This window comes from Myotis brandtii, unplaced genomic scaffold (assembly GCF_000412655.1).
Source record: "Myotis brandtii unplaced genomic scaffold, ASM41265v1 scaffold237, whole genome shotgun sequence".
NCBI classification, from domain to species: domain Eukaryota; kingdom Metazoa; phylum Chordata; class Mammalia; order Chiroptera; family Vespertilionidae; genus Myotis; species Myotis brandtii.
In genome coordinates this window covers 3,562,609-3,588,532 of record NW_005358943.1, presented here as the reverse complement: position 1 = coordinate 3,588,532, position 25,924 = coordinate 3,562,609, and the positions used below count along the sequence as shown (strand labels likewise).

The 25,924-nt window shown below is 44.9% G+C and overlaps 1 protein-coding gene across 1 annotated transcript in view; it reads left to right on the top strand.

Annotated features, from left to right (window-relative positions):
• PTPRO (protein tyrosine phosphatase, receptor type, O) overlaps positions 1-23,274 on the top strand; it is a 97,008-nt gene extending 73,734 nt beyond the window's left edge. Inside the window, exons 19-26 of the mRNA XM_014540176.1 lie at positions 3,819-3,909; positions 5,007-5,083; positions 5,656-5,790; positions 6,014-6,136; positions 9,507-9,661; positions 12,490-12,625; positions 17,875-17,994; positions 19,243-23,274. Coding sequence (XP_014395662.1) covers positions 3,819-3,909; positions 5,007-5,083; positions 5,656-5,790; positions 6,014-6,136; positions 9,507-9,661; positions 12,490-12,625; positions 17,875-17,979 — 822 coding nt within the window. The 3' untranslated portion in view covers positions 17,980-17,994; positions 19,243-23,274. The remainder of the gene's footprint in view (positions 1-3,818; positions 3,910-5,006; positions 5,084-5,655; positions 5,791-6,013; positions 6,137-9,506; positions 9,662-12,489; positions 12,626-17,874; positions 17,995-19,242) is intronic.
• The last annotated feature ends 2,650 nt before the right edge of the window (positions 23,275-25,924 follow it).

The following is a 25,924-nucleotide window of genomic DNA, read 5'->3' as shown; positions in this document are numbered from 1 at the left end:
CATCTGCAAACACTCTCCTTCCAAATAAGGCCACATTCACAGGTTCTGGGGGTTACGATGTGGACATATCTTTTGGGGGGCCCACCATTCATATGGTGACTCTGTGGCCTAGAAAAAACAAACTCAGGATGATAAATTTAATTAGAATCAAAACTAGCAAGAGAAAATTCAAAATGATTTATGCTGGTTTCAGGCCATCCCCTCATACTTTGACTTTCTGGAGCTTTAAGCCTCTGGAGATTCCATATGGTTAGAAAGAAAATAACTGCAAAGCTACTGAGCTGGAAACTGTGTGTTCCATTTTCCACTTAGCGACAGGCTGAATTTCAAAAGATTGCGAGCATGTTGTGTGTACATGCGGTTCCTGCTTTGCTGCAATTCAGCTCTGGCAATTTACATGCACAGTGTTCAGCCAATTAAACCTCTCTTATCAACTTAGGGCATTTACCGCAGGGAGGCAACTCACAATTAAAGTTCTATCAGCTACTCAGCTTCCATATGTGCCCCAGCTCTCTGCCGCAATCTGTTTCCACCATTTCTTTCGTATCTGACGCCCTTTCCTGTGGCTTATCAGTCTGTCCTCAAAGCAGGGGACTTGGGGGAAGAACTGCTGGTCTGTTAGTGCAAATGGCAAAGGGTGGAGAATTGTGGAGCTAGGCAAACAGACACATTTCACAACCATTATCCATAGTTCTGCATTAATATGTTGGGTTTAATCATTCCATTTGGTGATCACTGTATACCAGTGAGGTGTGGAGAAATTATTAGCCTTATCTTACAAATAATTACACTGATGTTAACAAGAATTGAACTACTTTTCCAAGCCCCTACAGTTTAAGTGGTACCCCAAAATGAGCCAGATGTTTTGACAAGCTATCTATAAAGGCGCTATTTAAAAAAAGATGTTTTTATTGATTTTTAGAGAGAAAGGAAGGGAGATAAAGAGAGAGATAGAAACATTGATGAGAGAGAAACATCAATCAGCTGCCTCCTGCACTATCCCTGCAACCCAGGCTTGTGCCCTGACTGGGAATGGAAGCAGTGACCTCCTGGTGCATCGGTCAACCATTAAGACACACCGGCCAGGCTATAAAGGCACTCTTTAAAGGAGGTAGATTTCCAAAATAAACACCAGAAGCATCATTTAAATGAGCATATAGCTGCCAAAAGGACCTAACCTAACACTGATTTAGTTGAAGTTGCTAAAACCAGGTTTCATTTCTTACAAGAATGATTTGAAAACCCTTGAAAATGGAAAAACCAGTAATAACAGTGACATTTAAAGGCATTTGGCAAGCAAGGGTTTTGATTAAGATAGAAAAACTTCTAACTTTGTGAATTGAGGATCAAAGTTAGTATACCAATAGTTTGTCTTTACAATGCTTCAATTTAGGTCAAAAAGCTTGAGATTTTGTGAGCTAGAAAAGTCATAGTACGATGGGAGCAGAGGAACCGAAAAATCTGGACAATTTTGGTTGGTTCATCCTTGTGGGCCACAGGCTTGCCTCCCAACGCCATTAAGCACACACACTGAACTTCTTATGTGGAAGCCCCAGGAACTTCAAGAACTGGATTCAGAAGCATATGCTTTGCAAAGAGCACTGGAATCAAGACAAAAAAATCATGAAGGAGAGATCATTGTTCAGTCTCTCAAAATGTCATCAAATGTGTCCAACTCCCTTTGAAAGTCTTTCAAAGACTCTCAAAACTCTTTTCTCTAAGAAGTATTCCTCCAGCTTATGATTGAAAGAATAATTGGGAATAATTATGACAAGTAAAACTTGTTTGCAATATTAACATCCTACATGAGTAAATAAAATGTACAAGTGGTTTCTCTATTGCTCAGTTAATAGTCTTATAGAAAAGTGCATTACTATATAGATAATCCCACTTATAGATGGTTACACATGCTGTTTACTAATATTTCCCACAAATTTGTTGAGGGTATAAGTAGGTATGCTGCATTGGGCTTGCCTATACAATTTCAGGAAGCACCATTCACACAGACCACAGCATGAACGATGCCCCCAGGGAAATCTAAGTGGTTTGACAACAACTCTTGTTTCCTACCAAACACAGGATAAAGCAGCTTAGAAATCATCTGTCCAGCAGCATAACTTTTTGAGGTGTGATGGTTGTCAGTTTATAGAAAAATCGCTCTATCAATTCACCTTCTGATATAGAATTTATGGGAATACTGATACACACAGGCAGATATTTGGATGTTCTTATTTTCACTGCAGGTTCCACTTACCCACTACTGATTCATCCTTATTTTTGAGGTTTCTTTACCATCTATATATATAAAAGGCTAAGCGACCAGCCAATCGGTCGGCCGGCTGACTGGCCCATAGGTATGATGCACAATGACCACCAGGAGGCAGACCCTCAACACAGGAGCTACCAGCCAATCGGTCGGCCGGCTGACTGGCCCATAGGTATGATGCACAATGACCACCAGGGGGCAGACCTTCAACACAGGAGCTACCAAGTGACAGCAGCTTTGCAGAGTATCCTCTCACACTCCAGGACCCCTCAGGGGATGTTGGGCTGCCGATTTTAGGTTTCAGCCCAATCCCCGCAGGCCAGCCTGAGGGACCCCACCTGCCTGAGGGACCCCGCTCACTCCACAGACACCCTATGAACCCTGGAGCCACCCCAGGTGTGGCCAGCTGTGGAGGGACCATGGGAGGTTGGCTCCAGGGCCTGTTAAGCCCATCTTGCCCAGTCCCACCCTGCCAGCCACCTTCTAATTAATTTCCTTTCAATGTGCACAAATCCATGCACTGGGCCTCTAGTCTACATATATAAAAGCCTAAGTGACTGAATGACCGAACGACCAGTCGACCACTCGCTATGATGCTCACTGACCACCAGGGGGCAGACACTCAATGCAGGAGCTGCCCCCTGATGGTCAGTGTGCTCCCACAGCCAACCTCCCACGTTCCCTTCCTCCGGCCGGCCAGCCCCAATTGGCCCCTATTGCCAGCCAGGCCAAGGGACACCCTTGCACAAATTTGTGCACCGGGACTCTAGTATATTTATAAGTACCTGTCCAACATCTTATTACATGGAAAATACTCCTTCATTGTTCCTCATTCTTCCTTTTACCACTTTCTCTAAGGCTCATTGCCTAAAAGAGAAATACTGACATTTCCTCAGAGAATAGGAAATATTTGTGCAAACTGCATACATTTTAGTTACTCTATACTCCTAAAATCTGAAATGGATTTCTTTTCAAACTTGTTTTCAGATTTTCCACACCCAGAGAATTATGCATATAATCCTTACCTTCTCCAAATGATCACCAGGTTATCCAAGATATGTATGTATTATATTAGTCAGCTGTTTCTGCAATAATGCTATTAAATACAAAACAACATCAAAATCTCAGTGACCTACAACAACAATTAATTTTCTCACTGCAGGTCTGTGGAATAGCAGGGACAGTTCTGCTTCCGACCATGGGTCAGTGTCAGGACTGTTTCACATGTCTCCTCATTTAGGGACTTGCAGCTTCCCTACTCATGTTCTTTTCATGGCAGATGGCAGAAATACAAGAGGGTAAACCAAACCAAACAAGCACATTTAAAGCTTCTTATTGAACATGATTCCTACCCAAGTTCATTGGCCAAAGCAAGTAGACAAGAGTGGGGTGGAGAAGTATGTTCTATCCCAAAAGGGAGCTCTGCAGCTTTATATGGCAAAGGGGGTGTGATGATTCTGTTATAGGCTGGAGTGAAGAATGGTCTAAAGTGAACATCCAATCCACACCATGTATGTATGGAAATCTCAAATCTATTCTCTGTCACTTACAGGAGTTGAAATTGATTGGACTGGATATTCCACACTTTGCTGCAGACCTTCCACTGAACCGATGTAAAAATCGTTACACAAACATCCTACCATGTAAGATTGTCAATAGTGCTGGTCTGACTCATATCTTTCAAAGGTCGAAGGATGATTAAATGCAAATTAATCAGTTTCATCAATCTCTGGACAGACCCAGTTGTGGTCTGGATCTTTAAGGCCATCTCTGATCGAATCCGTGCTCTGATGTCATTTGATCCTATCGTGTGTGGGAAGATGTGATCATTAAGCTTTTAAATGAATTGCATCTGAACAGGAAAGACTGACCATTTTGCCCTCTAGTGATCAAATGTCTTAGCCCAACTAGGAATAAAATAACATGTGCTCTTATAAAATGAATTCTGTCAATTCATTGGTAATGGAAGGCGGCAAATGGAAAGGGAGCTCAATGTGTTAAAATGCCTCCTCTTTCTAACTTCTGGCAAGTTCTGTTGTTGCTTAGCATTTTTTAATAAAAGCAACATTCAAAGAAAAAGTAATATGAAGTACTAACAGGACAATTAAAATATATTCCAATATAGATTTAACTTTCCTCTCTGCTATACTCCAGGGGGAACCAAGACAGAATGGAAAAGTAGAAAAAAGAGGGTGAAAAAGCTCTAGAAAAATAGTTTTTTCCTTAATAAGGTTTCTGGATAATCTTAGGCAGCATTATCATTATAACACCTAACATCTGTACACATTTCAGAATTTATTTTTCTCATTTGAATTCTATTCACAAAAAGCCCATGCAACTCCCTTTTCTCTTCTAGGTTTCCCAAAGGTAATGCATTCTTGGATGTCACTATGTGAAATGGCAATCACATAGTTAGGATACATGCTGTATGTAGCCTTCCATACAATCTACCAAATTTTTTAGTTTCTGTAAATATTCTGCACAATCTCCCCCCAATAGATGGATCTAATTCTTCGAAAGACAGGAGAGCTGGTGGGAGAAAATAGTGATGGAGAGAAATTTATATATTTGTTTAAACAAGAAACTAAAATTGAGGTATGGCTAACATATCAAGCTAAGACCAGCTTTATCTCCCTACTCTGTCACTGATAATTTTTATTTGATATTGGGAAGAAAGGATCTAGACAATTCTTCCTTCAACTCTAATTTTTAACATTTCCTTTCTTCTGATTCTGTACAGATGACTTTAGCCGAGTGCGATTAATCTCCATGAATGAAGAGGAAGGAGCAGACTACATCAATGCCAACTACATTCCTGTAAGTAAAAGAAATAAAAAATAAAAAGTAAACCAGGCATCCAAATTCCAGCGCAGGCTGAGGAAAACCCATCAGGGATACAGGGATGCATCGAACGGTTTAAAAGAAAGCCATTCTTCTACTAGAGAACAGTATCCACTATTCCATCTCAGAATAAACAATAGGAAACAAAGAATCCCAGAGATTAGTTATGTTCATATTTCCTTATAAAGGACGAGTGAAAACAGTAGGTCATTACATTAAAAATCATCTTTCTAGTGTTTAAATATTTTTGGCAGCCAAACTCAAAGGGCTCCCCCTGAACACCTGTGTTTTAAAATATCTATAAAGATAGTAGTTATCATTTTAGAAAGTGAGGGTGTGATTTTATAGGCTTCCCAAGGATCATGCTTAAAATCACACTGACCTATACAGTCAGTCACTCTGACGGCCTCTTCCATGGGAACAGGGGAACACGGTACAGATGTGAGATCCATTGCCAGGTTTATTGCCAGTACATTTTCAGTGTTTTTTCTAATTTACGCAGAATGGCATTGGTTCCTTAGGTAACAACTCTGTCACTTACCTTTCAGGGATACAACTCATCCCAGGAGTATATCGCCACACAGGGGCCACTGCCTGAAACCAGAAATGACTTCTGGAAGATGGTCCTACAGCAGAAGTCTCAGATTATTGTCATGCTCACTCAGTGCAATGAGAAAAGGAGGGTAAGTGCCTACGGGACTGTCCCCACTCAGCAGGAAGACCCGCACCAGCCACGCCGTGAATGGAGTGCTTACCCGCACGGAACCTGCTCTTGCTTCCTATTTCACCTCACAGTGTCACGTACACTTCTTCAGACACACGTGCTTTCGTTTTCCCTAAAAGAGCACAGACGTCATGCCTCCCCCAGCTTGTTTGTTTGAACATGTTGTGTGGTTTCCACCTCAGGTGAAATGTGACCATTACTGGCCGTTCACGGAAGAGCCCATCACTTACGGAGACATCACCGTGGAGATGATCTCGGAGGAAGAGCAGGATGACTGGGCCTGCAGACACTTCCGGATCATCTATGTAAGTCACGAAGCACAAGTTTAGATGCTGACCCCAGGCTGAGGGAACCTCCCCCTCCCCCGTCCCCCAAGTGTCAGGAGACCAACCCACCATCAAACAAGATCATGAGCACTTCAGGCTTTGCAACACTGCTTCCTTCAAGAGGAAAAGCCCACGTTCAATATCCTTGTTCCCCATGTCATGGAGCCTGGTGGGATGAAATGCTGGCCTGCAGGGCCCAAGGCGGTGGGGAGAGACTGCCCTGCCCATGGCAGGTTATCCAGGGCAATAGAAGACATGTGGGCCTTGCTCCCAGGCCTGACTGAGGAGGGGCATGCTCTCATGACTTATACTAACCTTATGTGAGTATAATTAGCATTCGCAAGGCACATTTACATTTTAAATTAAACACTTAAACCATGATTTAGTAGTTTGGTTTTTGTTTTGTTTTGTTTTCCCCTTATTTTATTCTGGTTTGGTTTTTATTATCTCAAAGATACTTCAGGGCCATGACTTATACTAACCTTATGTGAGTATAATTAGCATACGCAAGGCACATTTACATTTTAAATTAAACACTTAAATCATGATTTAGTAGTTTGGGTTTTGTTTTGTTTGACTTTTTTCCTTCTTATTTTGTTCTGGTTTGTTTTTTATTATTTCAAAGGTACTTCAGGGCATTTTTATTTTTATTGATTTCAGACAGGAAGGGAGAGAGAGCGCGAGATATAAATATCAATGAGGAGAGAGAATCATTGATTGGCTGCCTCCTGCACACCCCCTACTGGAGATCGAGCCCGAAACCCAGGCATGTGCCCTTGAGCAGAATTGAACCTGGGGCCCTTTAGACTGCAGGCCGACATTCTATCCACTGAGCCAAACTGGCTATGGCACTTCAGGACATTATTAATCATGGTTCCACATCTCTTTTGAAATGCCATTGATTTCTGATTGCTAGGATGTCAGCACAGTCTGTTCCTCCCGCCACCTCTCTAAGGACAGGCTTGGAGCTTGTGCAGTAGGTTCATGTGCAGGCGAGGTGCAGACATCATCCGCAGAATACATCCCTGCTGTATTCAAACTTGGCATGAACTGAGTAAGAATTGGAGAAAAAAACAACAGCACTAACCCCTTCGCTCCCTTGATGTGTGCCTTGCTGTTCAGCTGGCAGGGGTCACCTTGATACCAAGTCCCCTGCCTTGCTGCTAGAGACTGATTTAAGTGCTTCCTATTTTTGAAGGATCTTGACTATTTTACTAGGGTAGCTGCATACATTTTCAGATCAACTGTAATATGTAACACTGTTCAAATCTTTGTGCTAAGCCTGCCATTTGAAAAGAATGAGCATTTTCATGAACTTTTCTGGGCAACTAAAAGTATCTAGTGATTGAGTATCTTTAAACCCTCATGGTGTTGAATAATCATGCACATTTTATTATGCTTGGGTTACATTCTTGCCATACTTATTGTAGACAGCAGCGATGGCAGCCAGCATTTTGCAGGCTTCCGGCTCCGTGTGGCTAGGACAGAGCCGCAGTGAGGGAGGCTCTGCGTACAGCTGGGGGTGTATGGCCTTAGGTGCCGAGGGGACAGAGGGTCTAGTAAGTGCTGACTTCATTATATTTACACACACCTTATTACATATTTGTTTATCTACTTCATTTATGCATTTATTTCTATTTATACAAATTTTACCCCGCCTAAGACCACTGACTATTTAGAATTCATTTCTCTTTAATACCTGAACCTAAACTTTAGCTCCAAACTCACAGTCAGGCCAAACTCGTTCAAATGATGATAGAGTATTTCATCCACTCAGTGGGTGCTGGGCCCTGACCAAGTTTGAGGGAAGGGGGATGAATTAGTTCCTTGTGAGGCCTAGGTTTGGAATATTGATAACAAAAGAAAAATAAATCTTTATGCTGATAAGTTAGTGGGGACTAAAAAGAGTGACATTTGAAGGCTCCACATCCTAATTGACATTTGCTCAGTTCAGAGGAAATAATACCTAAACTTTAGCTCCAAACTCACAGTCAGGCCAAACTCGTCCAAATGATGATAGAGTATTTCATCCGCTCAGTGGGTGCTGGGCTCTGACCAAGTTTGAGGGAAGGGGGATGAATTAGTTTCTTGTGAGGCCTGGGTTTGGAATATTGATAGCAAGAGCAAAATAAATCTTTATGCTGATAAGTTAGTGGGGACTAAAAGAGTGACATTTGAAGGCTCCACATCCTAATTGACATTTGCTCAGTTCAGAGGAAATAATACTGGGGTGGGCAAAAGTAGGTTTACAGTTGTTCATATGGAAAAAGGCGTGCAGGTTATGATTATTGCAATAGCTCTATTAACTCAAAAGAATGTCACAGTGACACCGTAAACCTACTTTTGTCCACACCTGTAGAGTTGACCTATGGGTTAATCTGAACAGGACAAATATACAAAACGTACCCACATACTAGGATTCCCAGAACCAACCGTCTAACTGCCCTGGGCTGCTGCAGTGATGGCAGGAATGATGTAGAAGTGGTGACGATAATGGTAGCTCACAGCTACCGTCCTTCACAAATGAGCACACTGCATCCCCACAACAGCCCTGTTACAGGTGAGGTTATCCTGCAACATCTGAAAAAAACCCTTTTTAGATATGAGAACACTGGTGTCGGTGAGTTTGCCTTGAGTCAAGCCTGCTAGTATCAGAGACCAAGACAGGGGTTGTTAACTAGGTGATTTAGGGAACAAGGAACGCAGGATAGGACAGAAGAAGGAAGAAGTCTCACACAGCTAGGAGTTCAGCTGAAGTCTAGTGTCAGCCAGGTCCCAGGGAGGGTGTTGGGGAATGAATGGCACCGTAGACTTAATTGTCCCACCTGCCATATGGGGCTGGCTTTTTGTACCCCGTTATCAGCCACTGGTTAGCTGCAGAATGCATAGAGCAGGAGACACAAGGTCTTGGGCATTTTCCAGAAAGGCAGCTCCCCTGGGTGGGGGACAACTCTGAGAAGGGTGCAGCTCTATGCTGCTGGCAGTGGCTGGGAAGGGGGACCCAAGGGGCACCAAGAGAACCTTCCACAGTGTTTAACTCATTGGCCAAAGCCGATGCAATTGCTAAATTGCTAGGATGCAAACCCTAATCTGCTTAAACTCTTATCTCTACACAGGCCTGGATTAGCCATTTATCCTACTATTTGAAGCTTTGTACATGCGTATGTTTTTTTCCAGGTCCTGCTTTGTGCCAGACACAATGCTCAGATCTGGAAAGGGAAGTGTTCAGACCAGGAGGGGAATGTGGCTTTACCTTCCTATGCCATTCACGTGTGAGCTGCAGTGGCCGCCTGGGCCCTCCTGCCACGGGGCTGAGAGATTAATGCTTGCTTTGCCTTTTCTCCTAAAGGCTGATGAGATGCAGGACGTGACGCATTTTAACTACACTGCGTGGCCTGATCACGGTGTGCCCACAGCCAGCGCTGCAGAAAGCATCCTGCAGTTCGTACACGTGGTCCGGCAGCAAGCTACCAAGAGCAGAGGCCCCATGATCGTGCACTGCAGGTAACGTCATCAAATGCAGTTTCTGTTAAGCACCACGAGCTTGGTTTTGTTTAAGGGAAATAAGCCAGTCAGAGAAAGACAAGTATCACATGATCTCGCTCATCTGTGGAATCTAATGAACAAAATAAACTGATGAACAAAATAGGTCCAGAGATATAAAAGCATGAAACAAAAGCATGAAACAGACTGACGAATCTCAGAGGGAAACGGGGGGGGGGGGCAAAAGGGAGGAGAAGATTAACCAAATAATTTATATGCGTTTATGCATTACCTATGGACACAGACAATAGGGTGTTGAAGGCTGGGGGTGGGGTGGGGACACTAGAAGGGGTCATGAGAGAAAAAAGAGGACATCTGTAATACTTTCAACAATAAAAATTTTTTAAAAGAAAAATAAATAAATAATAGAATGCTTAACAAAACTAAAATTAAAAAAAGAACGAAAAAGTCCACCCGTCCATTAACTCCTGATCAGATTGAATTAATAAAATGAATTATGATTTTTTTAAAAATTTTATGATTAACTCAGGTCTTCCTAGACACGTTATTTACTTATAACATAGCCATTTATATCCTCTAAGATAGATATTATTATTCTCCTTTTAGAATGAAAAAAGCTGAGGAGTAGAGAGGTTAAGGGGTTCACACAAGTTCATGCAACTCAAACCTGGAGGAGTTAAGGTTCAGGCATTCTTCACGGCCATGGCTTTAAGCACTGCATGGTCCTACCCTATCCTATCAAGGACTCTGATGGTTTATAACATGGCCAAATGCAAGGTCAAGTTAAAAGTAGCTAACCACAGACCAGAATAATATAAACAGACATAAAAGCCAGGTGAGGGAAAGGAGAAATGAGAATGTTCAGCTTATTGAAATAAACAGAGTTGCTATGATTGCTTTTCAAGATTGCCTTTAAATTTCCAGATAGTTCAAATGAAAGAGGTCCTTATGACCTACTGTATTAGCAAAAATTGAGGACCCTGCTAATTCCTTATCAGAAGAATTATCTTTGAATTTAAGTTTTATTCCTACCAAGTGAGCAAAGCTTCACCAAAATCCATTGGTGTGACATATTGTTGTAAAAATTTTTATGCAATCTCCGAAGAGCAGGGGCTATAAATATGCTCATACTGTATATCAGAGATAGAAGTAAGATAAAGATGTTAGAGGAAGCACTGGCAGCCACGTCAACCTAAGCAAATAGATCTATAATCCTGGACCGACCTAGCACCTGGGCCTCTGTGAACTAGAATGAGTAGGGTGTGTTAAGTAAGATAAAGATGTTAGAGGAAGCACTGGCAGCCATGTCAACCTAAGCAAACCTACACTAATAAAAGAGAAAGATGCAAATTAACCATCCCTCTGTCACTCTGCTATCCCCACAAGCCACGCCCACCAGCCAATCAGAGCGACTATACAAGAGAGAGAGAGAGAGAGAGAGAGAGAGAGGAGTATGTGTCTCCCTGGACAGAAAAATGCTTCTAAGGCTATCAAGTTTCTGACCAGGGAGAGGACCCTTGCTATCAGTCCACCATAGGCATTCACAGGTTAAAAACTTGGCTTCACCAAATGAAAATGATCTAGTCTCACAATGGTTCCTTCCAAGAGCCGAAAATGAAGCTGCTCAACCATGTGGTCAAACTCACGGTTCCTTTCACAGCAGGTAGCAGATACAGCTCTGGATGTGACTTTACAGGTGTTCACCCAGGGGCAGAACGTAAGATAAGTCCTGGGTGAGAAGGGTTGCCCAGTACAAAAAGCAAACTAGGGCTCTGAGCTACAGGCTTTTACTGTTGGATTTCTCTCCCAGCCAGTTCTGCATAGAAATCAATTTTGGCTTCCTCTTTTCTCACATACGATAATTCAGACTTTGAAAACACTTTGCCCTATAGTCTGCATGACTGGAAGAAAAGACGGGCTGACTTAACATGTACAACTGTGCTGGGCAATTGGTCAGCACAAATCACTCCAAGAGGGATGTCTGACTGCCAGCTTAGGCCCGATCCCCTGGGGAGTGGGCCTCAGCCAGCAGGTGGACATCCCCCGAGGGGTCCCAGACTGCAAGAGGGCACAAGCCGGGCTGAGGGACCCCCTGAGTGCACAAATTTTTGTGCACTGGGCCTCTAGTAGATCTATAATCCTGGACCTACCTAGCACCAGGGCCTCTGTGAACTAGAATGAGTAGGGTGTGCGTGTGTGTGTGTGTGTGTGTGTGTGTGTGTGTGTGTGTGTGAGAGAGAGAGAGAGAGAGAGAAGCATGTGATGTGTCTCCCTGGACAGAAAAATGCTTCTAAAGCTCTCAAGTTTCTGACCAGGGAGAGGACCCTTGCTATTGGTCCACCATAGGCATTCACAGGTTAAAAACTTTGCTTCACCAAATGAAAATGATCTAGCCTCACAATGGTTCCTTCCAAGAGCCGAAAATGAAGCTGCTCAACCATGTGGTCAAACTCACGGTTCCTTTCACAGCAGGTAGCAGGGACAGCTCTGGATGTGACTTTACAGGGGAAACCCAGGTATATGCCCTGACGAAGAACTGAACTGGCAACCTTTCGGTGCACAGGATGATGCTCAACCAACTGAGCCACTCTGGCCGGACCAGACCCATATCTCTTTAAGAGCAGCAGCAGTGATAGTCAAATATGATATTAGAAGACACACCAACCACAATTGCATGTTAAAATGAAGTGGAAAACATTCTCAGGAGTTTAGTCTTCTTTTTTTTCTCAATGGTGCTACCTGTTTTGTTTTTTGATCGCCAATTTGTCCCCCCTGCCCCCCGTGTGGAAGCACTGTGTGAGTAACCTGCTGTCTGCACACTCTTGCAGCGCTGGCGTCGGCCGGACGGGAACGTTCATCGCCCTGGACAGGCTCTTGCAGCACATTCGGGAGCACGAGTTTGTGGACATCTTAGGGCTGGTGTCAGAAATGAGGTCATACCGGATGTCCATGGTACAGACAGAGGTAGGGATGCAATCAACAGGGATCTATAAATTTGACCTTGACTGAAAAAAACTTCCTACTATTTCACCTCCTGTTTCAATCTTGCATCTGCTATTTCCAGTGTCTTATTGTGCACATTTGAACGGCTTCACGGTCCAGGAGAAACAGATATTTGTTTCTAAAATCCGTTCAGTGTGCAGTGCCTGCACTTCTATTGGTGCCATGTGCCCTTTATATCTCAGAGCACGCGGATCTATCCGTAATAAATGAAGACCTCTTTGAGCAGAGTGAAAGTTCAGGGCAGCCAATCTGGGGACATGCCACCGAGTGGACGCTGTGGGACTGATGTGATTTCACCTGTATTTGAAATGCTAGACTTGATTCAAAAGTTTGTCACTAGTTTGTCTACCATGTGAGTCTCTGTCCCAGTTCACTTTAGATAATGATCAGGGGTTGGATTCACACTTTCTGTCCCCCTTATGATTTTAAGGATCCCCAAACTACTAACACTTCCATTTCCCTTCACCTAAATGAATGGCTTTAGCATTGTAACAACATGGCAGCATGCCTAGAAACATCCATCCCTCCTCCCCCTCCCCCACCACCACCCCCAGGTCCCCTCCTCCCGGAAGTCTGGGAATGCCCAAGGGCTGGAGTGGCAGCCTGGGGTCAGCAGACAGACACGCACCACCTCACAGCCCTTGGGTGTGTACCTGCGTGGGCCTCAAAAAGCAAGCACCAACGCTTGTTCACAGTCCTAGTCACCCAGCCATACCCGAAGCTTCTCAGCTTCAGGTGTAGAGTCATCTCTTTTTTTGAAGGCGTTTGTGTGGGTGGAACAGAGTAGAACACATCCTGACCAGACTTCTTACTCAAGTTCCAAGGAATTGAATGCAGCCTTGGTCTTCCTGGTGCTTTTCATGTGAATCACCACTAGATGTCAGTATAACCCAAAAGCCTGCAGTAATGGCTTAGGTCTCAAGGCTTGGGTGGGTTTCTCCATCACCATCCCTTTGACTTCTCTCCTGCATCCCCACTCCCATCTGAGCAAGGCTTGGCACAATCGTTCCCGTGTGTTTCTTTCTGAGCCAAAGCAGGATCATGCCACTGCGGAAAAGCAACCCATTCACATTCAGCTCTCACGCGGGACGAGCAAGTCCTCATGTATGTGTCCTCACTTCCTTAGCCCACTCCTGCCCCAACCCTGCTGCCTTGGATTCTACTGCTGTGGGGACATGAACATGGCCTTGTTTCAAGTGCCCTGGTTTCCGAGAGAAGCCTACTACCTAATGAGTAAACAGTGCTTCATGGATCGGTCCATAGTTTTGGCTTTCACGTCCATAAATTTATATATCCTAATATGTGATTACAACTCCCCATGTGTGTATTAATCCCCAGCTTCAAAGGGCTGCTCCTTATTTTAAGTATTTTGGATTTGATCAATTGTCTGCCACAGTGACCTAATTTATAGCTTTTAGAACTTTATAGACTTTGATTATGGCCTGTTTGCTTTTGACTTTCCCAGAACAGGACCTTAATCCCTTTTTAAATACTACCTTCCCCCGGCAGACCCTCCATCTGATTCCACGCCAGGATCTTTCTCCAGGTGTGGTAATCACGCAACACTAGGTCGGCCATGTGCCTCTCTGCAAGGCTGAGAAAATGTTGCTTCCCCCCTAACTTTCTTGCCCCAAACTTTGGATGTTTGGCTTCTTTGTTTACAGCAGCATTTTAAGTTGCCATCTCTAGGGAAACAGTCTTTTTTAAGGACGATATCCCTTCCCTGAACTCTGGTGGGAAAATGCAAAGTCAGCAAAAGAGGCGAGGTCACCGCGGGTTACTGATTTTCCCCAACTGTTCCAGCTTCATTCTGGAGTTCCCTCGGGATTTTGCAGCAGGTCTTCTCTAGTTCAGTTATTTATTTATGTTGCAACATCTTGTCCACTTCCCTTTGTTTTTCCTCGTTGTGGCCCTCTTTGCGATGCGACCTGAATTTTGAATGTTAGGATTTTCCTAACATCCTCCTTGAGCCCATTCACACCCCAGTCCTGCTGCCTTCTACTTTGCTGCTGTGAGTAAGTAAAGAGCAGAGTGGAACATGACTCTCTTCAGCTTTCTCATCCTAGGGCACCCTGTGACACTAACAATTTTCAAGAGGCCGGAATGATCCCCAGCTGATTTCTGGCTCTGTGTACGTCTATCGACCACCTGCATACATTGTGTACCAGGCTTCTTCCTGTGGCCCGTTACTTCCCATCACCTGAATTCTAACACCCAACCCCCTTCTGAAAATAGCTGAAATAAATTTCCCCAACTGTTCCAGCTTCATTCTGGAGTTCCCTCGGGATTTTGCAGCAGGTCTTCTCTAGTTCAGTTATTTATTTATGTTGCAACATCTTGTCCACTTCCCTTTGTGTTTCCTCGTTGTGGCCCTCTTTGCGATGCGACCTGTATTTTGAATGTTAGGATTTTCCTAACATCCTCCTTGAGCCCATTCACACCCCAGTCCTGCTCCCTTCTACTTTGCTGCTGTAAGTAAAGAGCAGAGTGGAACACGATTTTCTTCAGCTTTCTCGTCCTAGGGCACCCTGTGACACTAACGATTTTCAAGAGGCCGGAATGATCCCCAGCTGATTTCTGGCTCTGTGTACGTCTATCGACCACCTGCATACATTGTGTACCAGGCTTCTTCCTGTGGCCCGTTACTTCCCATCACCTGGATTCTAACACCCAACCCCCTTCTAAAAATAGCTGAAATAAAGTTAAGTACTTTCAGTCCCCCCACAAAAGCAGAAGGTGCATAGCCCCAGTCAGGCTGGGGTGAGATGACGTCCTCTCCCCTAAAAACAAATAAATACAAAGAGTAGAAGTAACTGATTATGTGGGTCACGTCCTCAGATGCACACAACCTGTGAGTGGGCTATTGTTAACATGCCCTCTTCCCCTTTCTCACCTGACCAACCTCCCCGCACCCGCCACCCCCTCCCATGGCCGCTCCACAGAGCAGCAAAGGGTAAAGAGAGCAGGGTTGTCAGGCCAGCCCCCTGGAGAAGGCCTGGGTCCCGCATGGCCACTGCACAACTCGCTTTGCCTCTCAAGCTCCATTCCTCGTCTGTAAACTGTGAATGACAATGTTCACGAATTGCGGTTGCCGTGAAGCACACATTCTGTGATATGGCAAATCTAGGCACTGCTTCCAACTGTGAAGTGGGCCGTGTGGAGAACATGCGCCTCCCTGGGGCTCTCTTCTATTTTTATCAAATGCTTTGTTTGATTTTCCTCTAATGGGCTTCCGCTGGAGGTCAGGTAGGGCTTTGCTTTTGTAGCCTGTCCTGATCTTAGAGCTTAGATTTCTCAGGGACCTCAGGGACCTGCCCATAAATAGTCTTTATTTACTTTTCCTGTGGTCTGGCTCCTTTTTTTTTTAGGCAAAGTTTGGCCACTGGTCAGTTCTGGGTTGAGAAACCAGGTGACCAGGTCTCTGCCTTATTATGCCCAGTGCTGACACAGCCCTGGAAGCTACGGAGTGACGTACAATAAGGAAAGGCAGGTAGCTCAGTTATTGATGAGATACTACCACTAAATAAGGGCCTATATTTTCTCCCAATCTCGTTGAAAAACACAGGTGAGGCTGAAGAATCAACCCAGTGAAGTTCGAAGTCTTAACCTTACCCTTTGTTTATAGTTGTCATACAAAATGCTCAAGATCCTAGGGACATCTTGACTGGTTCTGATGGAAAGGTTATTTCTAATGCTATTCCTTACGGAGAAAGTCTGGGCAATAAAGAAAAAGGAGAAAGATCACAATGTTATCTTGATTTTATGTTACAAAGTCAGCAACTCTCAATATTTCAGCACATTTCATCCCGCCTTCCGTCAAGTGTAACTTTCACACAATTATGCCCACAGGCTATGTGTCCATATGCTAATTTTAAATTCTGCTTTTTCACTTAATATTTTCCTATGTGTATTATCCCAAATTGCCCAAAATTATATAAATTTCATTTTAAAGACTGGATGTTTTATTATAGACATACCATTGATTATTTAAACCATTCTTCTTTGTATAGGATATAAAATTGGATTATTTTTCACTTTATTACTATTACTAGAGGCCTGGTGCACGACATTCGTGCACTGAGGGGAGGGTCCCTAAGCCTGGCCTGCACCCTCTCCCAGCGCAGTCGGACATCCTTAGCACTGCTGCAGAGGTGGGAAAGGCTCCCGCCACCACCTCTGTGCTCACCAGTCATGAGCCTGGCTTCTGGCTGAGTGGCACTCCCCCTGTGGGAGCACACTGACCACCAGGGGGCGGCTCCTGCATTGAGCATCTGCCCCCTGGTGGTCAGTGCATGTCATAGCAACTGCCGTTCGGTTGATTTGCATATTAGCCTTTTATTATATAAGATCTGTGTTCACAATGAAATGACATTTTTAGCACTTTATGAATTATACCTACACTAACAATACCTAAAAATGACTGCTTCAACAAACCTGTCATCATTATTACTTTTTTCTTTAGCTTTGCTCACTTTATAGGTGAAAGACAATTGTTTTAATTTACATTTTTATTGGCAATTTTTTGCATATGTTTTAATATTTCCTCAGTTTCCTTCAAAAACATTTAATAGGCATTAGAAGTAAAAAACACAGTCCATGCCTTCCAAGAATATTTGGTTTGGTGGTCAATGTATTTTATTTATATATTTGTCCATTTAAGTGTGTGTTACTGCTTTGGATGAATTTCAAACAAAAATAAAGGTATAAACAGTGTAATAATTCTAGAAAATATTTTTCCTTCCAGTTTTAGTTTTCCCTTTATATTATTCTTTTCACTTTAAAAAAACATACAGTAGGTTGAAAGTTTTATTTCTAATTTATTCCATGGCTTTGAAGTTTAGAAAGCCCTTTCATAAAGTAATCAGAGAGGAATTAACCTATATTTTCCTTTATATTTTTATAAGTTTAATTTATTAAACTTCTTGGAATTTATTTTGATATATTAAGAGGTGATAGACTTTTTTTTTTCAAAATAGCCCATCATATACACATTGAATATTTATTGCCTTTAGCTCTATTATTATTCAAAATATTTTTTCAGTTGATTCCCTTGGATTTTCTAGTTATAAAATTGTCTCCTACTTAATAAAAATTTGTTCCTTTGACATCAGATCATAATATTTAACACTGTCATAGTATCAACATGCTATCTTTGCACATATTTGTACAACAGCATCTTGCTCTGACACATGTCCTGGCTTCTGCTGCAGGAGCAGTACATTTTCATCCATCAGTGTGTGCAGCTGATATGGACGAAGAAGAAGCAGCAGTTCTGCATCAGTGACGTCATCTACGAGAATGTCAGCAAGTCCTAGTCAGAATCTGGAGCAGTAAGTAGGGAAGTGCCCTTCGTGGGAGGGACATGATGGGCTACAGCGAAAGGCAGCAGCAGCCACTTGTCTGACTCTGACCCCACAGAGGTGGTCAGGGAAGGTGGGCGCAGGGAGAGGCAGGCACAGTAGAAGATCTTAGTGCTTCAGTGAGCCTTGGTTGGTGGGCGTGACATGAAGGCACTTCAGCAGCTCATGATGATTTGACCTCCATCCCTTCCACCCTGAACCTTAAATTACTCTGATTTTGGCTCTGTGCCTGTAACATCAGGATATAATCATCCACCCTATTTATGTAGACATTTTGTGCAAGTAGTTTATTGATTACAAAAGGGTCATAAAGGGACTACAAAGAAGACATGAGCTGGAGTGAACACCCCAAAGAAGAAAATATTGACAGTAGTTTAGGATAGCAGAGTCTAGAAACACCTTGATCTTACCCATTATAATCACTTACTTGAGAACGTCCTGAATACATTAGTAACATATTCAATGTCATGTGCTCAAATTTTGACTAGAAGGTCAGATTTTAGTTATGTAAGTAATTGGCTCAAGTAACAAGTAATCTGCCCATTCAGCTCAGTAAGCAGAGTGGGAACTGTGTCTGAATGTACTAAGGGGGCAGGACCATGGACTGGGTGGGAGAGGACAGGGTGCATTGTGGGAGAAATGTGGAAGAAGTAGTATATGGACCACTGGGTAGCAGGATTGGACTAGCATCGTGCCTTTATATCCACCAAGAAGAGACAGAAAGCACAAAGAGGCAGGAAGGATAAAGAATAAGGAGAGAGAGCCTGGCCATTGTAGCTCAATGGTTGAGCATCAACCTATGAACCTGGAGGTCACGGTTAGATTCCTGGTCAGGGCACATGCCTGGGTTGCAGGCTTGATCCCCAATGGGGGGCATGCAGGAGGCAGCCGATCAATGATTCTTTCTCATCATTGATGTTCCTATCCTTCTCTCCCACTTTCTTCCTCTGTGAAATCAATAAAAATGTATTTTTTAAAGAAGAATAAGGAGAGAGAGAGACAAGTTTGCAGGTAGAGGGAAAGAGGTTCAGATCCACAGAAAGTAGGAATTACACAGAGAAAGCTGCACAGATAACCCCCATCTCCCCGGGCTGTGGGGTGAATGTAATGAGAGCCAGCGGTAGAGTGGGAGGAAGGGCCTGTACTTCCGGCCACAGGGCTGTTGATGGGCAGCTTTGCCCTCCCAGCCTGCTTATTGTTTCTCTCTCTCATTCACAGGACAGGACACGGTGTGCGCCCATCCTCCCTTGCTTCCAGAGTTTCGGGGGCCCCTGCTAGCCATTTTGCTAAGAGGAGCCCCTGCTTTGTAATATGTGGCCCAGAAGATCCTGTATCTCGTAGAAGCACCGGGAAGACTTAGCCTTAAAGAGCCTACAGTGTCTTTTGGACTCTTTCACTTCTGGACATTTAATAACAAACCAAATTCGACGGAACACCCGGAGGTCCAGACGCTCTGCCCAGGGCAGGAAGCACAGCCCCTTCCCAAGAGTTTTGCTGGCCCCTCTCTGGTCGGGCTGAGCTTTTTGTTGCTGTTTCCAAGTGCAATGATTTTCGTCTGTGTATGATTTTATCAGAACATTGAATTGTTTCCTGCTCACACAATTGATCAAGCCCATAGCCCACGAAGGAAAGGCATTGTTAGTCTAAAATTATACCTCATTGTGAAAAAGAGGCATGGCCACATATAAAGAAATGGTGATTCTACTTCAAGAAAATTGAACCAGCGATACCTGCACCCCAACGTTGAGCAATGGGATCAGGAGCAGGGAGGGTGGACCCGGGAAGAGAGAGCAGTTCTACCCAGAGATCAGCCGCCTATCTTTTCCAAATACGAAAAGCTGGAATTCAGCTTCAAAGTAGAGTAGAAAAAAATATTTAATTCTTAATTGTTCTAGCTCTTGATGGTTTGCTTCCGTATTAACAGTCGAGTGTTTCTTCCTTGGCCCCCTTGGACTAATGTCGCCAGCCAGGTTCTTTTGCCACAAACCAGATCTGATTCGAAGAGTCGGAAGTCTGACTCTTCAGACTCCATAGCGGTCTGAGCAAGCTTGGTGCCTAGTCTCTGCATTGTTTTTGTTTTTTTGTTCATACATGGGGAGCGACTTCTGTGAGAACTACATAGGATGTGAAAACCGCACTTTCTTTCCCCCAGACAGCCGGGGATTTCTGAAAACATGGCAATGAACTGCAGCGCGCTGGGACAAGTATTTGGCTGCCACTTTTTTTTTTTAATTGTCAAGTGTCACTGTGAATATCAACAGAGATTTCTTTTTGTTTTCTGGGTTTTTTGTTGTTGTTGTTGTCAGATTCGTTTTAATCAGTGTAACCAGTAACATTTTATCCCACTCTTTAGATTTTTGTAGAATTCCATGATTGTGTATTGTGGCATGAACGCTGTCAGAATGGACACAGATGGCACCGTGGGGCCTGTTCCGTTGTGTCCCCGAGGAATAAGGGCTGACGGTGTGCCACGGAAAACCTGCGGAGGGAGAGGAAACACAGGCGGGCTGCTTCCTCGTGGTGGTGTGGCCGGAGCGAGCCTGCCCGCGTGGCTGGGCCAGGCTTTGCCCCTCTCTGCGTATGGGATCAGTGCCCCTCGCCCTGGCCTCCCTCCATTCCTGATCATCTTCATGGAGCCGTGAGCATAGGATCAGCTTAATATTTTATCCGTGACCTTGGTGATGGTGAAGGGTGCCAAGTGAACAGCTCTGCACCCCACCGTCTTGTCACCGAGAGGACCTGGCCACAGCAGAGCTTGGCGCAGTCCTCAGCGAGTCCTGGCCAGCGAGGTTCAGGTTAACCGCAGGGGTGCCCACGCCCCGCAGGTTAGCAGCTCGGGCTCCCAGGCTTGTCAGTTACACTCGCCTCCCTTCCCCGCCTCCTTGCCTCGCTGCGCCACCGCCTCTTCTCACCTCGCCCCTCTCTTTCCTTCTTGGACACGTGAATAAGGCATCGCTCCATGCTCAGGTGCACACACCGCTTAAAGAAAGGCGGCACAGGTCGGTGTGACAGCTGTAGATTTTTCACACACAGACAGGCCCGGAGGGAAGTGTGCCACCTTGGCTGAGCCGATAAGACGCGTGGGTGTGCCGGAATCCATTTCCAATTTCCGTAAGCGGGAACATTCCTTCCCCTGAAACTTAAGGCACGTCATCAATATTTCATGTTTTTCTCCAGCACCCCTTCGGAGAGGGATCAAATAGTACCAGATCGGTTTTCCCAAAAGAGAAGATGAAGTATCCAGACTTAGACTGAGGACTCGGAGTTTAGATGATGACAGGAGGGTCACACGCAAGCACGTTCCCGGGTCTTGCTCCTCAGGCTCTCCGTCCGTCACTGTCCCCGCACGGGCACACTGCACCCCCCAATTTGTGAGTGGGTGGTGAGGAAGCAGAGGTCTGCCAGAAGCCTGGGGCTTTCATCTTGACTTTGGAACTCCTCTCGCCTGAGTCTCAGTCAATAAACTTTTGAAAAAACTAAAAACAGCTCCGTATTTTGAGGGTGTAAAGAGTATCAAATGTAATAACCCCCGAAAGGCGCTTTGTAGCTTGTTCTTTCGTGGCTCCTAAGGCCACTCTCAGCAGCTTAATTTCCACCCCAGGACTCAATGATAAGCATTCAGCGGGGAGGCTGCGGGGCCTCTGTATTAGGGATTAGTTTCTTAAAATCATCTCCGTACTGTTTTTACTGAACACGGAGGCACTGGCCCACGCGGCTCCTAACAGTCTACGTGGTGCAGAGCCAATTTCTGAAGTTAGCAGAGAAACTACTATGAGAATCGATTTACAAATTGAATAGTTAACACCAACGGAGCCAGCACTGCACATTATACGATTTTACTCAACTTGAAAGGGAAAGAAAGTGGTAGAGGACTGCAATTTTTTTTTTTTTTGGACAGAATGCTAATTCAGGCTTTACAATTTTCCACTACGAAGTCGGCATTGCCCCTACTGCCCTAAATTTAAAATGACAAAAGTTAGTAAGATTTCAAAAAATCTCTTATCAAAATCTATCTAACCTCTTATAAAACGTTTAATCAGATTTTATAGTGTCTCTCTTTTTCTAAAAGCTGTCCCTGCCCCCCCCAGAGGCTTGCGTTTCTGAAAAAGGCCGCGGTGACAACAGGGAGAGTGGGGGCGGGGGGCCCTGGATCTGGATTTTTTGCAGACCATATGATAGCTGCTTGCTAGAGGCTTGGGCCTTCGCCAACGAGTTCGGGTTACTGAATCCAATCTCTAAGAGCCAAAATCCTCCCTGCTTTCTAGCAAGGAGGCCTTCCTCTCCGCCTCAGGAAATGTGATGTCATGCGCTTCAAATGAGCTGGCTCGTTTCCTAGCTCACAGATCGCCCATCTGATACTTGGCACGAGCTCAGAGTCCAGAGGCCATACCTAGGACGCAACACAACACCCACGTTGGCCAAAGGGGCGATAAAGAAACAAAAACACAACACGTGCAAAAACGGCAAACCTCTGCCCCTGGTTTCCTAACAGCCCCCTGCGGATGCATGTGAAGGAAACTTAAGCCAGGACATCGCTGGTGCCTAGCCTGCCAGAACAGCAGGACTTTGTGTTCCGTTTCAACTGATGCTCATCACGAGGCCTGATCCCGGTGTCACTCCCTTACATGCTTAGCTCTGGAGGGACCTGAACAAACTGAAGGTGGTCCAGGACAGGGTCACTAGAACCATTAGGGATGTGGAAAACGACAAGTCGTGGTGACAGCATGTGGGAAAAGTGAGGGTGTTAATGAGGAAATCATCCATTCAGCCGGTCAGTCACTGTACAAATGTGTGTTTACCTAGTCATGTGAATGAGTGAATCCATCCCCCAATGAAAGAGCTCTTCACCACTTGCAATATACTAGGCACTAGAAGCACAAATGGTGCTATGTACTGATTATTTAAAATGTGTGATGGAATCAGAGTTTCGTTGCTGTTTTGGGAAGGACAAAAAAAAAAGTCTTTTCCAAGACTCGGTGCCTCTTCCTGATGAGAAATTCCGAGCTAGCCTACCCTCCTACTCAAAACACTCCCCTGGCAGATGGCTGATTCTTTCCTACTGAGCACGTCCAGGGTGTGGAACTGCCACCTCACAGGGCAGCCCATCCCCTCATTTGTCAGAGAGCCTTTCCTCCTGTCTATGCAGCCAAGGACCTAACATTGAGGCTGTGTGTCCATGCTTTTCATGGGCTATCCTAGCAGTGGTTCTCAACCTTCTGGCCCTTTAAATACAGTTCCTCATGTTGTGACCCAACCATAAAATTATTTTCGTTGCTACTTCATAACTGCAATTTTGCTACTGTTATGAATCGTAATGTAAATATCTGATATGCAGGATGGTCTTAGGCGACCCCTGTGAAAGGGTCACGACCCACAGGTTGAGAACCGCTGGGCTATAGACTGAAGCCCAAATCTACTTCCCATTTTGGTAAAAGGGCAGGTGCTGTGAGCATGCCACTGCCCAGGGCATGAAATTTAATAATCAAATTAAAGCTGCCCAGAGCTTTAAACAGAGGCCTGGTTTTCTTTTAAGCATTTACACCTGACTCCCAGGGGAGAAATGGTGGGTGTGTATTTTTCTCCAAATGCGGAACACTCTTTATATGCATATTCTCTTCATTTCTTAAGAGTAGCCATTTAGCAGGAGAAGAAATGGAGAGGCAGTTAGGTTAAGTAAATTATAACAACCACTGGGGGTACCCACCTAGCTCTGTCTAGCCAAAATATCCCTTTTCCCCACTTCATGCTGCTTCTCATTCATAGTTCCCATTGATGAACTAAAATAGAATAGAATAGCTTCATTTTAGGTAATGTGTTTAATAGAGAGGGTCATTTTCAATGCTAGAAATATTACATTTCTAACCCTCTAAGAAAGTGATTTTACTTAACATCCTATGCCAGGGACTGTAGGAGGGGCCGGGGTATGAAGACGGGTGAGACCGGGTCCTAGCTTTAAGGAGTTAGCATCCTCATAGGGAAATCAGAAGTGAAACCACGGGCAACAAAGTGTTGCAGATGCCGCGACAGAAACACACAAAGCATCCCATGGAGGCCCGAGAGAAGGACAGCGAGTTTCTTCTGGAAGGTCCAGGAAAGGCCATCCTGCCACAGTCAAGTGTGAAAGACTATGGAGCCGCATTAAAGAACACCAGTGATGCACTCATTCCTGCCGTCAGCACACACTCACAGAACACCCACCTCCCAGGCACCGGGCCCTGGGGATGACCAAACCGTCAGCCCTGCCTGATGGGGCTTTTCTTCCGCACTGACACCAGGGTGACAACTTCTCTCAGGCCTCCCCAGATGCTCATGTGTTACTCTGCAGACCCCCCTGGGTTTACTGTGCCTGCAAACATAACAGCGCACATTGGGGCCACCTCTCCAGCCACTTGTAGTTACTTTTGGCAAGTGGAAGGTAAGCTAGAGTAAGACTTCACACCCTGGCCCCTCGCCCCTCGCCCCTCGCCCCTGCAATTCACTCTGTCCCCTCCTCTCCCACCCTCCCACCAGCCACAGAGATGGTGGTGCCAAAAAGATGGAAGGAGCGGGTCCCTGAGTCACCTGCAGGAGGAAGAGCTGCCTGCTGAGCCATGACGTGATCAAGGAACACATTCCTGTCGTGTTGGCACTGAGATGCTGGTCTTGCCAGCTCCGGCTGTCAGTCGGCCCCTAACTAATCCGGCAGCTGAAGGACACCTTTACAACTAGGTTCGGTCTTGGGGACAGTGGGAGTTTTTCGGGGCAGTGGTGTGTGACTATCCAATAAAATTCCCAGAGAACAGGTGAGCGTTGAAACAGATCAGAGCCAGGGCAACCCACAATGCAAACAAGGACTCGGGAAAAGCCACAGAACAATGATGGTTCTTTGAATAAATAAACTTTTCTATCAAAATAAATGCAGGCTTCTCCAGAAGTGGATTTCCTCCAAGTTGGATCTCTCCTTCTCTCTCTCTCTCTTTTTTTTTCATGTCTCTTTCCAAACCCCATAATAAGACCATTACTTAAGAAACTCACTAGGATGTCTTAGTCTTATGCAAGGCTATTGGCTCTGAATCAGAGTCCCGGATTCCTATGAACAATAGGCCCCACAGTGGTTTCCCATCAATAGAAGCCCAAACGGCCAGGAGGCCAGGAGGCTTGGCATGTGGATGCTGCTGAGCTAGCCAGGTCTTTGGCTTGTGTGTGTCACGGTGAATTCCAGGGCAGTGGATAGGAGCTCAGAGCAGCTGACACAAGCAGGTCTAAGAACACCACAAATCCAAGGGCTGCTTCAACTAGGAACAGTTAGCTGCCACCACTACAAATACAAAACAGAATGGTCTTGGAAGGGTTCCTTCATGTTCAAAACCGAAGTAGGTCATGTCCTCCCTTAACCAATGAATGTGGGCAGCAGTACAGCGCAGGGCCCCGCAGTGGTGCAGAGCAGAGTGGTTTAGAAGACTCTGCCCCTGATTGAGACTCAGTCATCTCATCTGTGAAATGGGCTTAGTGATGGCAGGTTTCTCATAGGGCTTTAAGAAGATAAAACAGATAACGTGACAGGGGCTGAAAACAATACGTGGAGTAACGTATTATATTACATGGCTCCCTGGTACAAGCAAACCTCCCACAGTCTCCAAGGGCCATCTTGGGATTTTTGAAGAAATTTCATAAGAGCATCTGAAGCTGGTCCCTGAGCGGGACTGGCTCAGTTTCTTCATGGTGACACCTGAAACTCCATCCCCCCTGATCCCCCGAGTCTCAGACCTCAGAATAGAAAGCAGGTGCAGCCTGTGACCCAGCGTGGACTCTGTGTCTCAGGCAAGTGGTGTCAAAGCAAGAGCAGACCCTCTAACCCAGAGGCCTGGGCTGCCCTGGCCTGGCTTTCTGCTTCGACTCTGTGTGAGTTTCGTGTCTCGTG